This window comes from Sinohyriopsis cumingii, chromosome 3 (genome assembly GCF_028554795.1).
Source record: "Sinohyriopsis cumingii isolate HCF-2022 chromosome 3, ASM2855479v2, whole genome shotgun sequence".
Lineage (NCBI taxonomy): Eukaryota > Metazoa > Mollusca > Bivalvia > Unionida > Unionidae > Sinohyriopsis > Sinohyriopsis cumingii.
The window spans coordinates 127,470,904-127,485,613 of NC_142963.1; the positions used below are offsets into that span (position 1 = coordinate 127,470,904).

Sequence of the window (14,710 nt, forward strand, 5' to 3'; positions counted from 1 at the left end):
GTAGAAATAAACAAAGGGACACGTGTATGAACAAAGGAGCTGTGACTGATTATGATGAATTTCATCTCAATGGAATCACAGACGGACAAAAGCACATTTATATCTATACCCAATAATATATTAATATAAAATATATAAAACTGAAGAACAAATTTTAGTGATCGGAAAAGTGAGAGCTAGGAGGGTCCTGATGCTATGAGGAGGTTTTGGGTGTTGTGCTGTTTCTGCTAAAATGGAGCAATGCATTTATCTTCTAATACCATGCTGTATACATACCCTGACAAGTGCTTTCATATATGCTTCATCTTGTGACACTAGGCATCTGCAACTTGCTGTACTCAATGCAAAGTTCATAGGAACATAATATTCTTCAATGGGATGGAAAAGACTCTCAAAAGATTTAACCTTCTTAGGGTCTACAAAGAAAAATATAATCACATGCAATACTTACACTTACATGGATACAGCAAATGTTTAATTCATTGATCTAGATGATGACAAAACATCAGTTATGAGAATGAAGATTATGATGACTGCCACCACCGTCATCATTATCATCATATTTGTTTAATAATAACAGCTATTTTCTTTCATATGTAAATTATATAGCCATATATCTCTCATGCAATTAAATCTTTTAATGGTCTTCTTGAAGTAACAAGAGTCTCTTCAAGGGAATGATGCTCTACAGTGTGGCAAAAATTTCCAGAAATCAAAGATAAAATCATCTCTGATACTCTTGCAAAACTACAACATCCCAAATTTGGTAAGAAAATATTTTTCTATATGTCTGAGTTGACATGATCACAAAATATCTGTAATTGCAGGAAAAAATTGTTTGTTATCACCATTAATTTCAAACCTTCTATCTTTGATAGAAATTCATTCAACATGTCACTGACAATATCAGCTTGTCCACTGGAATGCAAATGAATCAAAAGCCTTGTCAAAATTCACTTGAATATGTAAAAGTCAGTGTTTTCAGTGCAGTGCAAGTATAAAAGAAATGGCCTTTCACTTGACTCCACGGTCAATTAGCTCTGGTTTTCAAAACTCCTTCACAAAAGTGCAAAATATGCTGATGGTCAGATATACCCCATTTGTAAATATTTAGTGAAAACCCCATGTAAATGTCATTTGCATTCATGCAAGAGGAGTAGTGATAAAAAGATGCTAGAATCCAGATGAACACCAGTTGCATTCAGAACCTTACTGCTATAACAGTATTTTAGTGAGTGTCTATCAAAACATCTGTTCAAAATAAGTAGCCACAAAGAGATTTTTGGGGATGGCTGTGAATCAAAGTTTTCTGGTGAAAACCCCATATTGATATGATTTTCTTTTCAGGTGTAGTGATAACAAGATTTTCAAGATGTCTGCACATCAGCCATATCTGACGTCAGATGGGCACCACATCATATAAAACCAAGACAAAACTATACTATGTATTTTGGTGAAAGCTCATGTTGATATGACCATCCATTCTGAAGGAACTGCAATACCAAGATTTTCAAGATGTCTGCCATAGTGTCTGTTTGTCTGAGTGGCAACATTTTCATTTAAGATCTTTGGATAAATGTGTTTACGTTTCATGATAATGCTGCAAGTAGTTTAGATGAAGTGGCAACAAAATCTTGACTAATGGATGGACAACATAAGTATGACAGACAACAGGCATAAGTTCTTTTGGTTCATTATAAATTGAGCTACAAATTATGCACAAAATGATCTATTAGAAAAACTATTCTGTGTTTGTAAATTCTGTATTCTAATTCTGACCACAAAATAAACCTCTCCAAGCTTCTCAAAAGTATCATTTTATATCTCTATATATCAACAAATTGTAATAAAAGTATGCAAAAACCTGCGATTTCTTCAATGTGCTTGGATACATTGGTTTCATACTCCAGAGCCTGTTTTGCACAGCCTGTGATGATCTTCTTTAGTGTGATTTCAGAGAATTTTGGTAGTTCTTTCGTTCGAAGGAGAGGATTATTTTCAGGGGTGTCTCTTGGTACCTCTGGTATGCTGTAAAAAGTAATAATTAAACTGTAATATGTTCCTAATACAGTGACTGCTCCCTTACTATAATACAGTCACTGATCCCTTAGTATAATAGTCACTGCTCCCTTAGTATAATAGTCACTGCTCCTTTAGTCCACAGTCACTGCTCTCTTAGTATAATATAGTCACTGATCCCTTAGTATAATAGTCACTGATCCCTTAGTATAATAGTCACTGCTCCCTTAGCATAATACAGTCACTGCTTCCTTAGTATAATACAGTCATTGCTCCTTTAGCATAATACAGTCACTGCTCCCTTAGTATAATACAGTCATTGCTCCTTTAGTATAATACAGTCACTGCTCCCTTAGTATAATAGTCACTGCTCCCTTTGTATAATACAGTCACTGCTCCCTTAGTATAATAGTCACTGCTCCCTTTGTATAATACAGTCATTGCTCCTTTAGTATAATACAGTCACTGCTCCCTTTGTATAATAGTCACTGCTCCCTTTGTATAATACAGTCATTGCTCCTGTAGTATAATACAGTCATTGCTACTGTAGTATAATATGGTCACTGCTCCTGTAGTATAATATAGTCACTGCTCCATTACTATAACTATTTGTGACAGCCATAAAAATATGCAGTCAGGTATTAGTGTGAGACCATGCAATAATAAAATATTTTACAAACAGACTGTGTTATTATACAGTAGGAAAGAAGAAACAAAACAAGGGGATAGTGTATTCAGTAATGTGAAACCACATTCTTATTGGCACTCAACATCAAAAATTGCCATCAATTGAAATAATTGTAGTTTTTAGTGTTTAACATCACCTCAACAAAATACTGGCTATATGCAATCAAATAAAAGTAAAGTTCCAAATAAGTAAGCATAAGGAATTGCAAAAATAAATCTAGAAAGGTAAAACATTACAAAATATTAAGTTAAAGTCAATAGGTAAAGAAGTTGTTAAAATTGTGTAAATGGCATATAATACAAAAGACAAAGGCAATACATGCAAATTCCCCAAAGTTAAAACTTCTAATATAAAACACATTCCGTCTAAAAGACCATGATCTTTTAGGGTGGTAAATCATCATAACTTAAGTACCTTTTTTTGAGTTCACATCAAAATAGATGTCTCTCACATGGTGCATATCAACACACTTGACAAAAATGTGCTCGCTGGCAGGGTATCAACTCTGCTCCAAGTTTACCTTCAGGAGGTATCAATGAGACAAGTATGCATGCCTGACTTGTGATAGACACAATACTGTCTCATCTCTGTGATTTGTTCTATAAGAGGGATGTCACTCTTTGATGGCAGAGTTAATGTCCTGAAGCTTGTCTGTGAAGTTTTAATTTTGTCTATATACTATATACAATATATACTCGCTTATAAAATGGGTCCAACTGCAAACTGCACAGACCCAAATATGCCCTCACATAATGCTCCAGCAAATCTGGGTCTGTGTAGTTTGTTATGAGTAATCAGTAGAACAAAGATCACAGACCCTGATCTGCAGGTATATTATATAACAGATCAGGATATTTGTTGTTTGCAATTTTACTTGACTTATAAAAGAGTATATCGGGTATTGGTCTAAGTATGTTAATGGTTTTGTTTGATTTATGACGAATTTATCTTAATACTGCATAATGTACTACATACTAACAGTACTAAATGTTTACATACCCATAAAAATATATAAAACTTGTACACTAAAAACATGAAACTCAACCCTATCAAAGTTATGGTTTAGTTCAATACAATATGGATGTGTAATAATTATAATAAAGAAAATGATAACAAAATGATAACATAATAAAAATAGTGGTGTCATCTATACTGAAAGATAAACATATTTTACTAATCTTTGTCTACAGAACTGCTTGTTAATTTACTGAATTCAATACCATTCTAGAACACAAAATTTAATTCCAGATCTTTGGTTACATAGAACAGTTATTTTATTATATATATTAATTTATAACTTAAATTCACAGCAATGATATCAGGATCCATTCTGACTTCCACAAAGGAAAAACAAAGAAATATAGATCTAGCACATGGCCAGCAATTGTCTCTGAAATAAAATGAAGCTTTCATACCTTCACTAGCAAGTATTACTCAAAACACAAATGGTACCAAATTATTTCAACTATAAATATGGTATGCTTTTTAGAAAAGCTTATCAATAACTGCTTTTTCTTTGAAAAATTATGCAGGATTTTATAAATGTCATTTTAACACCACCTGACACAGTGTTAAGGGAGTCATGCATAATTTATGAGCTATCCTGACTTCATTTGTACAGTATATACATGTATTAATGTTGTTGTTGTTGTTGTAGGGTTTAACGCCATTTTTCAGCACACGATTGGCTATACATGGCGGCCAGTATTATTGGTGGAGGAAGAACCCGGGAAAACCCCGGAAAGAACCACTGACCCACGAGAAGCTACTGGTAAGCTTTCTCACATACCCACATTGGCTGAATCTGAGACTCGAACCCACGCAGACAGAGGTGAGATGGCAGTGATCATGTATTAATAAATATATATATGCAAATAGATATCTCATGCAAACTCTCTCTCTCTCTCTCTCTCTCTGAATCTCTCTCTCTCTCTCTCTCTGAACACACATATGAAGATCATACCCAAGTTTTAACATTAAAAATTACTCAGACTTGGAAGTGATACATAAATTTATATTTCAATAGAAAATATTGAACAGCATATACTCGTTTGTAAGTCAAGTTCAACTGCAAAAAACAAAGATCCTGATCTGCCATAGCATAATGCATATCAACATAGATCAGGGTCTATATGCTTTTTTTTCTACTGCTTACTCCTAACACAGCACAGATGCAAATTTGCAGGTTAATTATACGACAGCCAAAATGGATCTGTGCAGTTTACAGTAGGACTCATCTTATAACTATGTATATATGGTACCATGGCTCCCAACCTATAGATAAGGCTGTGTTCAAATTAAGTTTTGTAATTTAAATTTAACCAAGCCTCATGTTTTCTATAAGGTTTATTTTTTTATCATTAATTACCAAGTCTTTTTATTAATATTTTTAATTTCTTATTTGCTATTCTGAATTTACATTCATAAGAGTATTTCCTTTGTCAAAAGCATTTTTAATCTTTGTTTTCCAATGACAAGACATTTTTTAAATACTTGAGAAATATTCAGTGTAATTATTAGTGCAAGACTTGGCATATTGCTTTAAAACTACCAAAGCGATGTTCGATACATATTATTCCATTTGGCCACCATTTTGTAAAGAATTAAAAGTTATTAATATCAACAAAATTTAGAATTTTCTGCAACAGGTATTCTTCCACTAATGAGGGGTCCTATTTCATGTTGCTAAAGCAGGTATAACATCTTGCCAAAATGTATTATTAATACATTTACTAATCTCTGCTAATTTTGTCTGCCCTGATTTTAATGTCTGAATGTCTCCAAATTTGCTCAAGTCCTTCTTCAAGTATTGAGCATGAACCATATCAATGCTGCCATCTGTAGAAGAGGCTATAATGGTATCTCTTTTTACTCTCTTACCAATTCAAATAAACTTTAAAATATTTTGTTAAATTCATTTTACATATATAATGGAGAATTAGCCATTGCTGAGAATAAATGAATAAATTTTGGCAAAATCAATGATTTGATCAAAGTGATTTTTTCAATAAGGGACAAATTTCTCCTTTTCCATCAACCCAGAAGGTTTTTTTTGTTTCTTTTAACTTGTTTGCATAGATCTCAAGGATGCTAACAGCCATCCTACAGGCATCATCAGCATACTGACCCAGTGAAAATTCTGAAAACATATTTCTGTTCTTGTTGTTGTTGTTGTTGTTGTATGGTTTAATGCCATTTTTCAGCACATGATAGGCTATACATGGCAGCCAGTATTAATGGTGGAGGAAGAACCCAGAAAAGCCCGGAAAGAACCACCGACCCACAAGAAGCTACTGGCAAGCTTTCTCACATATCCACATTAGCCGAATCTGAGACTCGAACCCACGCAGACAGAGGTGAGATGGCAGTGATCCGTAACGGAGAGCGCTTTAGACCACTCGGCCACTAGGGGCCCCCTGTTCTTCTTGAACTCAGTGGAAAGAATATTATTTCTATGAAATAAATATAAGAACGGGTCTAATGGGTGTCCTTGATGACACCCTCTTTTTAGATGCAAGAACTGAGACAAGTAACCATTGCTGATGACACAGCTTTTGGACTTCAAACCACTGGCAAACAGAATCACCAAAATTAAAAGTGCATTTTCCAATAAGTCCCATTCAACAGAGCCAAATAATTTTCTTAAATCAGTTAATAAGAGGTGGGCAGACTGATTTGTTTCATCAAGACAATCCATAAAATCATATAAAATTAATGTGCCTTCACCAATAAATCCCCATTTCATAAAACCTTGGAGTATCACTTAGGGAAGTATCTTTTTAAACCTCTTTTTTATATTGATTCCCCAAGCCATAATCAGAGTTACTCTGCCTTTATCAACTGAAGGTAAAGGTACATGCCATGAACTGTATTTCATGGATTTTCACAATAGGAAAAACATTTTCATTCATGGGATTGATACATTCAACACAGTTTAAAAAGTTTGCTGCAGTTAACAATGCAGATTCTCCTCTGAAATTATCATGTTTCCAGTTAAAAGTGCACTGGCATCACTTGTTTTTCTTTTTACAAGTGTCAATTTGCATGGCAAAATATTAGGATTAGTTGGTCAGTTATGCTGAATGAAACATTAACTTGAAACTCTTCCAGATACCTATCCAGTTCTAAGAGCACAAGAGAGTGATTTTGATAGACTGAGCTTCTGCAAGAGTTGTATTTTGTGGTATATGCTTATTAAAAGCCAAGCAGTTGAAATGCTTCATATCTTGAACTGAATTTTCTACTGTTAATATTTGTTCTATATGTTATCTATTTTCTGTCATTTTGAAAATTCCAGATAGTCAGTTATAAGTGAACTGAGATGAAATTTCTCTCTTAAATTTTATGGAGTATTTGTATATGTATGGTCAATTGCAGTGGCCATGTATCATTTTTTATTTATATGTTGCTTTGTACGCTAATCAGAGTCAGACAAAGCAGTATATAATTGTTCCAACAAAGCCTAATGTTTACTGATTAAACTTTGGTCTCTCCTGATTAGCTAAACTGTGATGACTATCCCCCCCCCAAGACACATATCCAAATTACATTACTGCTGCCATTTGCACCACTAGAACAATTATGAAAAATTTTGAACTATTTTTTTTTATATCAGGCTAGAATTACTCCTGAAACATATTATTTAGTTGTCTGTGTGGTTTCTTTCTGTTAAGTTAGCTAAAATAGTTTTACCAACCATCTGAGGTTGCACACAATTTGAAATCTTTGAAGAAATGCAATCATTCATAACTCAATGTACACAGCGCAATGTTTTTTGTCAAATATAGTCACTTTTCTAACAAGTTATAACATTATTAGTTTTGCATACAATACATTTTCCTTTATACCATTTTACTAGTTAATGTCTAAATATGTGAATTGTACACAACTTTTGTAACAAAACTATTTTGAGCCAAATGTTTAAGGTAGCAGGAGATATTTTATTTCATGCATTTTTTTGTACCCTTTAACTTTTGCACACAATCCAGTTATGAAAAAATAATTAATTAAATGTATCATAATTTTTCGTACATATCCCTTTGTATTTTTCGAAAATCTAATTATCGGACATAAAAGTTCTACTAAGATTTACGTCTGCAAAAAAGATCAAAAATACCGTACTGCCATTTTGTTTTTTACCAAAATTAATAATTAATTGTTGGTGAGAAAATACAATGATTGATAAGCATGGGCACCTGCAACATAGGTCAAGGGGGGTCACATGACCCCCCTGAAATCATACTGCAAATATATACAGATATATATATATATATAAATTCTGAAAAGTTTAATCATGCAAATGAAACTGAAAATATGTCACAAGATTCAGTTCAAAATGCTTAGTAAATATTTGCTTTAGTTTCAAACTGCTTACTATACTAACTCTTCCGGCCATGGCTGACTGACCCCCTCTGCAAAAAATCCTGACACACACACACCCCGCAAAAAATCCTGCGGGCGTCCATGTGCATAAGCTATCTTATTGTCATTATAATATCTACTGGTGTTTATTAACAAATGGACAAAGGACTTCACACACCATACCTTAAATATTATCGTTAATTAGTTCGTCTTATTAAGTCTGTCACCATAACAAAACACTACGTTCATTTTAAAATGAGCTCAGAAGCCCTTTGATGTTTTCTTATCCAACAAAACTTTTATCTCAGCATATGCTAAAGTGAAGACCACAGACCACTGGTCAACTAGTTAATTGTTTCCTAATAGTCATACAATCATAAAATAAAAAAACCATGTCATTTTCCATCATAAATTTGAAATTATATATATATATATATATATATATATATATATATATATATATATATATATATATATATATATATATATATACGTATATAGATATACATATACTATCTTTTAACTGCTTTTTCTGTTTTGACTTGGATATAATTAAAATTATATTGAATATCTATTCTAAGATATACCTCCCCACTATTATCTTTATCGGTGAGTTCGAATAACAAGCAATGCATATGTTTGCTTGTCCTTGTAACATCTACTGTATGGACAACAGCTTCAATCGCACATTAACAGATTTTCATTTCCCTAAAGAAAGCCTCATTTCCCTACTAACAGCCCTGCTGATTTTACATCTTTTGTCCATTCTTGCCCTCAATCTGGTTTCAATTGGATAACCAAAGCACTAAGTATGTTTAATTACGGTGTAAATAATGTTGCATAGCCATGTGGTTGTTGTAACAATGCAAATAGTACTTAATACAAGAATTAATTGTTGGTTTAGCAGTGTTTATTAATAATGGAATATAGTAGGGTCATAATACATGAGGATTATCACAATCATCAGATAACTGATAATAGTCTTTTTTTTCCTCTTTGCAAAAGCTATAAATAAAAACCACTCTGGATATATACAGTCTTGTACAATGAAATATTTTGTTTCATCTCTCTCTCTCACACATACACACACATGTGCACATGCGCATTAACTAAAACAAGATTTCAAGTTCTTTATTTTTTATTGCAATTTGATAATGAGATTATTGTTGCTGTAAAAATACAAGTTGCATTTAATTTCTTGTCACAGTGGACTCATATCATTGCATACAATTTACCAATAAATAAAACCCATAACTAATACATGTTCAAACCATCTTAATCATTTTGCCAATATTACATAACATAACAGCTACATATGTTCTAAATGGAGATAAGCTTGCACACTGAGACATAATACCCTTTCTCTCTCTCTCTCATTCACTAATAACAACAAAAATCTTTGAGTACTTTTAATTTTAATTAGATTCTTGAGCTGAGAGCAGAATGGGACAGAAAATATAAATTTACTTTGTTAGTTTGTACCATTAGGTTGACAAGTAGCATGTGTTCCATAGAATTTGTTCAGGTATGATCCCTTTATTTTTCGTACACGGTCAGTACCATCAAATGATATTTATTTTAGATATTGTACACTGAAATTAATAATTATTTTTTCGCGTACGAAAAATTACATAAAATAAGGTAGTTTGGTAAATTGGCCCCTGTAAAATTTGTTAACTTAAGGCTATGATGTGACTTTTAGAAAGATATATATTTGTGAATTAGGAGTTTTGGACTCATGTTGTGCTTGAAATTGATATGAGGCATGTACACCTCCCATAGTTTCTTCACAGTATGTAGACAGTGAAATACCAATAGTCGGCTAGGAAAAGGGGCTAGCCACCTCTTGCAGTAGACACATGGGTTCAAAGCAAGTAGAATATCTAAAAAAATGCTTTGATAGAAATTATTTTGAATTACATTAAGCTATTTAGCAGACAGTGTTTTTTTCTTCAGAATTATCACCAAGGAAATGGGCTTGTATTTCCACTGTGAGCATCACTTGGTGTAAAAAATGACCTTCAGACATTAAAAATGGAGGGGTATACTTTTGGAGGTGGGATACATCAACTTCTTTTGCTATGAACTGCTATTGACTTCTCAGGTCAAGTGAATAATATATTCTTATGCTTTGTTTTAATATAGTTCATAATCTTTTTATACTCGGCTGGTGGATGCAGCATTAAATTTGTGCATAAAAACTTGTCATTTGCATCCTTTTTGAGAAGCTTACATCATTCGGGATATCTTGGACTCGTCCCTAATGCATTGACTGGTCGCCATGCAGATAATCTTCTCTACTTTGGGCACCCTGCAGCCTTGCGAATAGTCTTTCCAAAAGTTAATTCGCTTTTTAAAATCGGTGTAAGGGGCAGAGAGTACAAACAAACGGGACACAAAGCAAATACTACAATTATCTTGAATGGGTATGATCGGCGGCGAGGCTACTATATATTTAATTCAGCCTAGCGTTAGTACAAAAAGAACAATCATTGTTATTAAGCCATAATTTGCAAGAGCTTACAGAACATAATAAGGAAAGCCAGTTGCACTGGAATGTCTTATGTTGGTTCTCCAAGGTGATTTGGCCAGAACTTGGCCAATTCGACTGATGGACGCAGCCATTTTGAGTCATTCGAGACACTAATACATTTTGTTTTAGATCCAAGAAGTTCCAATTATGTCAACTTGATGACTTTCCCTGAAATAATAGATAATTATAGAGATTTATACCAACAGTAGAAAACCAGCCTGAAAGGTTAACTGTACGTCAAAATCTTTTTCCCCCTAATCATTGGTAAATAACTTTTATATTATATTGACTTTTTTTTAAAGTGAGAGGCACTTTAAAAGTATATATTGTAACCGAATGCACACCGTATAAGATAAGATTATGCAACTGTGTGAACAAGTTTATAAATAGAAAGGTAGCTTCTCCGGAAGTTTTTATTTTTGACGTCATGGGTGTGGATTAAGGGCAAAATGGCGGACACATTAATGTGTTGTGTGTCGGACCAGGAGAAAGAACAGCGAAATAGGAGTAAAACGATTGATAAACAGCTAGCTAAGGAAAAAATCCAGTTTCGGAGGACTGTCAAAATTCTTTTATTGGGAGCTGGAGAAAGCGGCAAGAGTACATTCCTGAAACAAATGAGAATTATTCATGGGCACAATTTCGACGATGAAACACTCATTGAATTCAGGAACACAATTTACAGCAATTTAGTGAAGGGAATGCGAGTCTTAATTGACGCTAGGACCAAGCTGGATATTCATTGGGGCGACGAAGCAAATACTAAACATGCAAATTTTGTGTTTGCCTATGAAAATACAAAATTGGATAATGCAATATTTCAGGATTATGTTGAACCAATAAGAAAGTTGTGGTCCGACTCTGGAATTCAAGCAGCGTATGACAGGAGAAGAGAGTTTCAACTTGTAAGTTGGAAATACCTCTAGTTATTCAGTATTTCTGATTTATTACATATGTCATAATATCTTTACATAATAGGGTAGTCGGAGTTTTATATGACCCATACCACCCCAGTTTAGTTATTGTAACATTTATTGGGGTGTGGAGTAGGAGCCAATGGCCTATCAACAAGTTGAAATTCGCCGCCACTGCAGATTTTTATGTCGATTCCTGTCAGACACCCCAACAGAGTATATATATATATATATATATATATATATATATATATATATATATATATATATATCACAATATCAAAAATGGGGTGGCAAGGGTAAGATGAACAAATAATAATAATAATAATAACGAACAATAGGCCATCTGTTCTTGTTAGCCATGGCAGTATTTTGTCAGCCTGTAATAAAACCACAGGAGTCTGATGTTTTATCAATAAAGTATGGCAAACTCTCTGACAATATGAAATCCCCTTATCGGTAATATAAATAAACACAAGGAGTGCAGGCGTGACCACAACCCTTCGCTCAATTCAACTTTTTCTTTTTTGTCTTTTATCGCTTCAGAATCACAAGAAGACTGAAAAACTACACATATACATTCAAAAGACAGTAACATACCAACGCATATCTCTTAAATGACCATGTCCTGAATCCAATCCGGCGAATTAGCCTTTATTTTCACCACTACGGTCAAAATCCCTTTCTAGCAAAATTGGCTAGACAGAAGTAGCACATTCTACTAGTTTCTACCCTGCAGTAAATATGCGTTGGGGTCTAATAATTGTACCGAACACAGCGCAGAATCTGTGTTATCTTTGAATATTAGGGAAATTTATGACGGTTGATGACGTCATCAATCGTTATTTCTACTATCAAAACTTTGATTACATATTTCTGTTCTGGAAATTTAAATAAAATGATAAAATGATACAGTCTGAAATAAAAAGCAAGATAAACATTTTATCTTGTGAAATTACTTTCATCATGTTATTCAGCATATTTACTGCAGGGTAGAAACTGGTAGAATGTGCTACTTCCATCTAGCCGATTTTGCTAGAAAGGGATTTTGACCGTAGTGGTGAAAATAAAGGTTAATTCACCGGATTGGATTCAGGACATGGTCATTTAAGAGATATGCGTTGGTACGTTACTGTCTTTTGAATGTATATGTGTAGTTTTTCAGTCTTGCAATTCTGAAGCGATAAAAGACGCATGAGAAAAAGTCGAATCGAGCGAAGGTTGTGGTCATGCTTGCACTCCTTGTGTTTATTTATATTACCGTTAAGGGGATTTCATATTGTCAGAGATTTCGCCGTACTTTATTGATAAAACGTCGGACTCCTTTGATAAAACTGACATGGGTTGTTGCACAGTATCTATGCAAAATCAGCTGTAGTATTTGTACACCCTACCCTAGTCCTACATGTAAGACATATGACATGTTGATTTTGTTCAGATGCTATGTCTTACTATTCAAATAATGGCCTTGTATAGCATGTTCCGATGTCATTGACATTGGAATGAGTAATCAAAGTTTCAGGAACTTCAAACACTTGGCGGCCTATATCGACACTCTTCCACTAATTTATATGTAATTAATATACTTACTGTGCTGTCTTTATCCTGGTGGAATGAAAATATGATACTAGCAAATAGACGCATTTTTACGTTCCATTGACATACATTTGAATTTGTTGCAATGCGACAGTAGTTGAGATATGCTGAAGTAAGTTCAAGTAGGTACATGTTGAGGATAAGTTTCTTGAACGAAATGAACCCTCGCTTACAGTTCCAATAGGCATAATATATTTAAAGAATAATATTTCAATTTACCCCGATTTTGGCATTCCTGGCTTTCATCGCTTTCCAGCCAGCTGAAATCTAGGCCACCAAAACTTGAAAATAGGTCCATTTCTTTTGTGAGAATTTGAATTTATTAGAGAAAAGACATCGGAGTAAGTAAAGTCTGACTAAAACATTATAACTTTACTTTGTAGAAAAGAGTTGCTCATGATAATGTTGCACTGGCGACAGATATAATTGTGATTGAGATTTTTTCCATTTGCTTTGTATTTATACACAGTAGTCAGTACTTCAAAGGTTATCAGTTTTGTATGAAGGTTCAGCAAAACTATTGTATTGGTATATGTAAAAAAAACAACAGAAGGATTAACCATTCAATTAATTGTATCTGTTCTATTCGCGTCTTCAGAAGTCGGTCAGTTGTAGGTATAGTTAGGTAGCATGATTGACTGTATCACAGCATACAGTACTCAGCCCAGATGTCAGCATAAGCAGATTATGATGTAACAATGCACTGTAAAGATGGTGTTGTCAATACAAATAAAGGATCGTTTGTGTAACAGATTGATTCCAATGCATTGCTTAGTCAAGTTTGTGGCTTCCTTTCGTTCTCCCTTTTAATTTATCCAGTCCAAATCCATGATTGTATGTACAAATTAAATAACCAAAAAGTCTGTCGCCAAAATATCACCAGATGGGATATTTTTGTCGCCATTAAGGGAAAAAAATCGCAATTTGCGACATTGGTGAAGCCCAGGACAATCCCTGAGATCATAGTATAAATATGGCGTGGTTTGAGTCAGAAATTCTGCGCATTAAAAGTAAATATGGTATATCGGCAACATTGAAATTCCACCAAGAAGCCATTTAATTGCCACTTGATTGAAAATAACATAGCTTAGAATATCCAAGTCTTTGAATTTTGCCGCACACCTATTACATGCATACAGAGGACTCCCGCCTCAGTGATTTTCTGCATCCCTGATAAAAAAATTGGCATCCAAATACATGTAATTAAGCATTTCCGAGATCTCTACAGTCATATTTTATTGACATCAGACCGACCAGTCCTAACACTAACCTGTTAATGCTGAGTGCCAAGCGAGGCAGTTGTTAGTATAATTTTTGTAAGTCTTTGATATGACTCGGCCTGGGATCAAACCCACAACCTCCCATGTACAAGGCGGATGCTCTAACCACTAGGTCACTGGATTGGTCCATATTAAATTATTTTAAAGTATTTATCAAAGTAGCACTCAGTTGAATTGTGTCATTTTGGATTCATTGTGGGTTCCAGTTATTAGATTAGAGTAATGTTGTCAGTTTAGCCTGTATCCTCTTTTTGCCTCAAAAATGTGGCTCATCATACTGTTTACAGATAACTACAAGTATGCTGTTCATTAATTCCCA

At 33.9% G+C, this 14,710-nt stretch overlaps 2 protein-coding genes across 2 annotated transcripts in view; one reads left to right on the forward strand and one right to left on the reverse strand.

The window, feature by feature from the left end:
* LOC149803809 (uncharacterized) overlaps nucleotides 1-10,741 on the reverse strand; it is an 83,195-nt gene extending 72,454 nt beyond the window's left edge. The window contains exons 1-3 of the mRNA XM_089953620.1: nucleotides 10,593-10,741; nucleotides 1,865-2,028; nucleotides 277-416 (exon numbers count right to left, since the gene is read on the reverse strand). Coding sequence (XP_089809746.1) covers nucleotides 277-416; nucleotides 1,865-2,028; nucleotides 10,593-10,693 — 405 coding nt within the window. The 5' untranslated portion in view covers nucleotides 10,694-10,741. The remainder of the gene's footprint in view (nucleotides 1-276; nucleotides 417-1,864; nucleotides 2,029-10,592) is intronic.
* Nucleotides 10,742-10,825: 84 nt separating this feature from the next.
* The window catches only part of LOC149803810 (guanine nucleotide-binding protein subunit alpha-12-like), a 58,635-nt gene continuing 54,750 nt past the window's right edge, over nucleotides 10,826-14,710 (forward strand). The window contains exon 1 of the mRNA XM_089953621.1: nucleotides 10,826-11,506. Within this exon, the coding sequence (XP_089809747.1) occupies nucleotides 11,051-11,506 (456 nt within the window). The 5' untranslated portion in view covers nucleotides 10,826-11,050. The remainder of the gene's footprint in view (nucleotides 11,507-14,710) is intronic.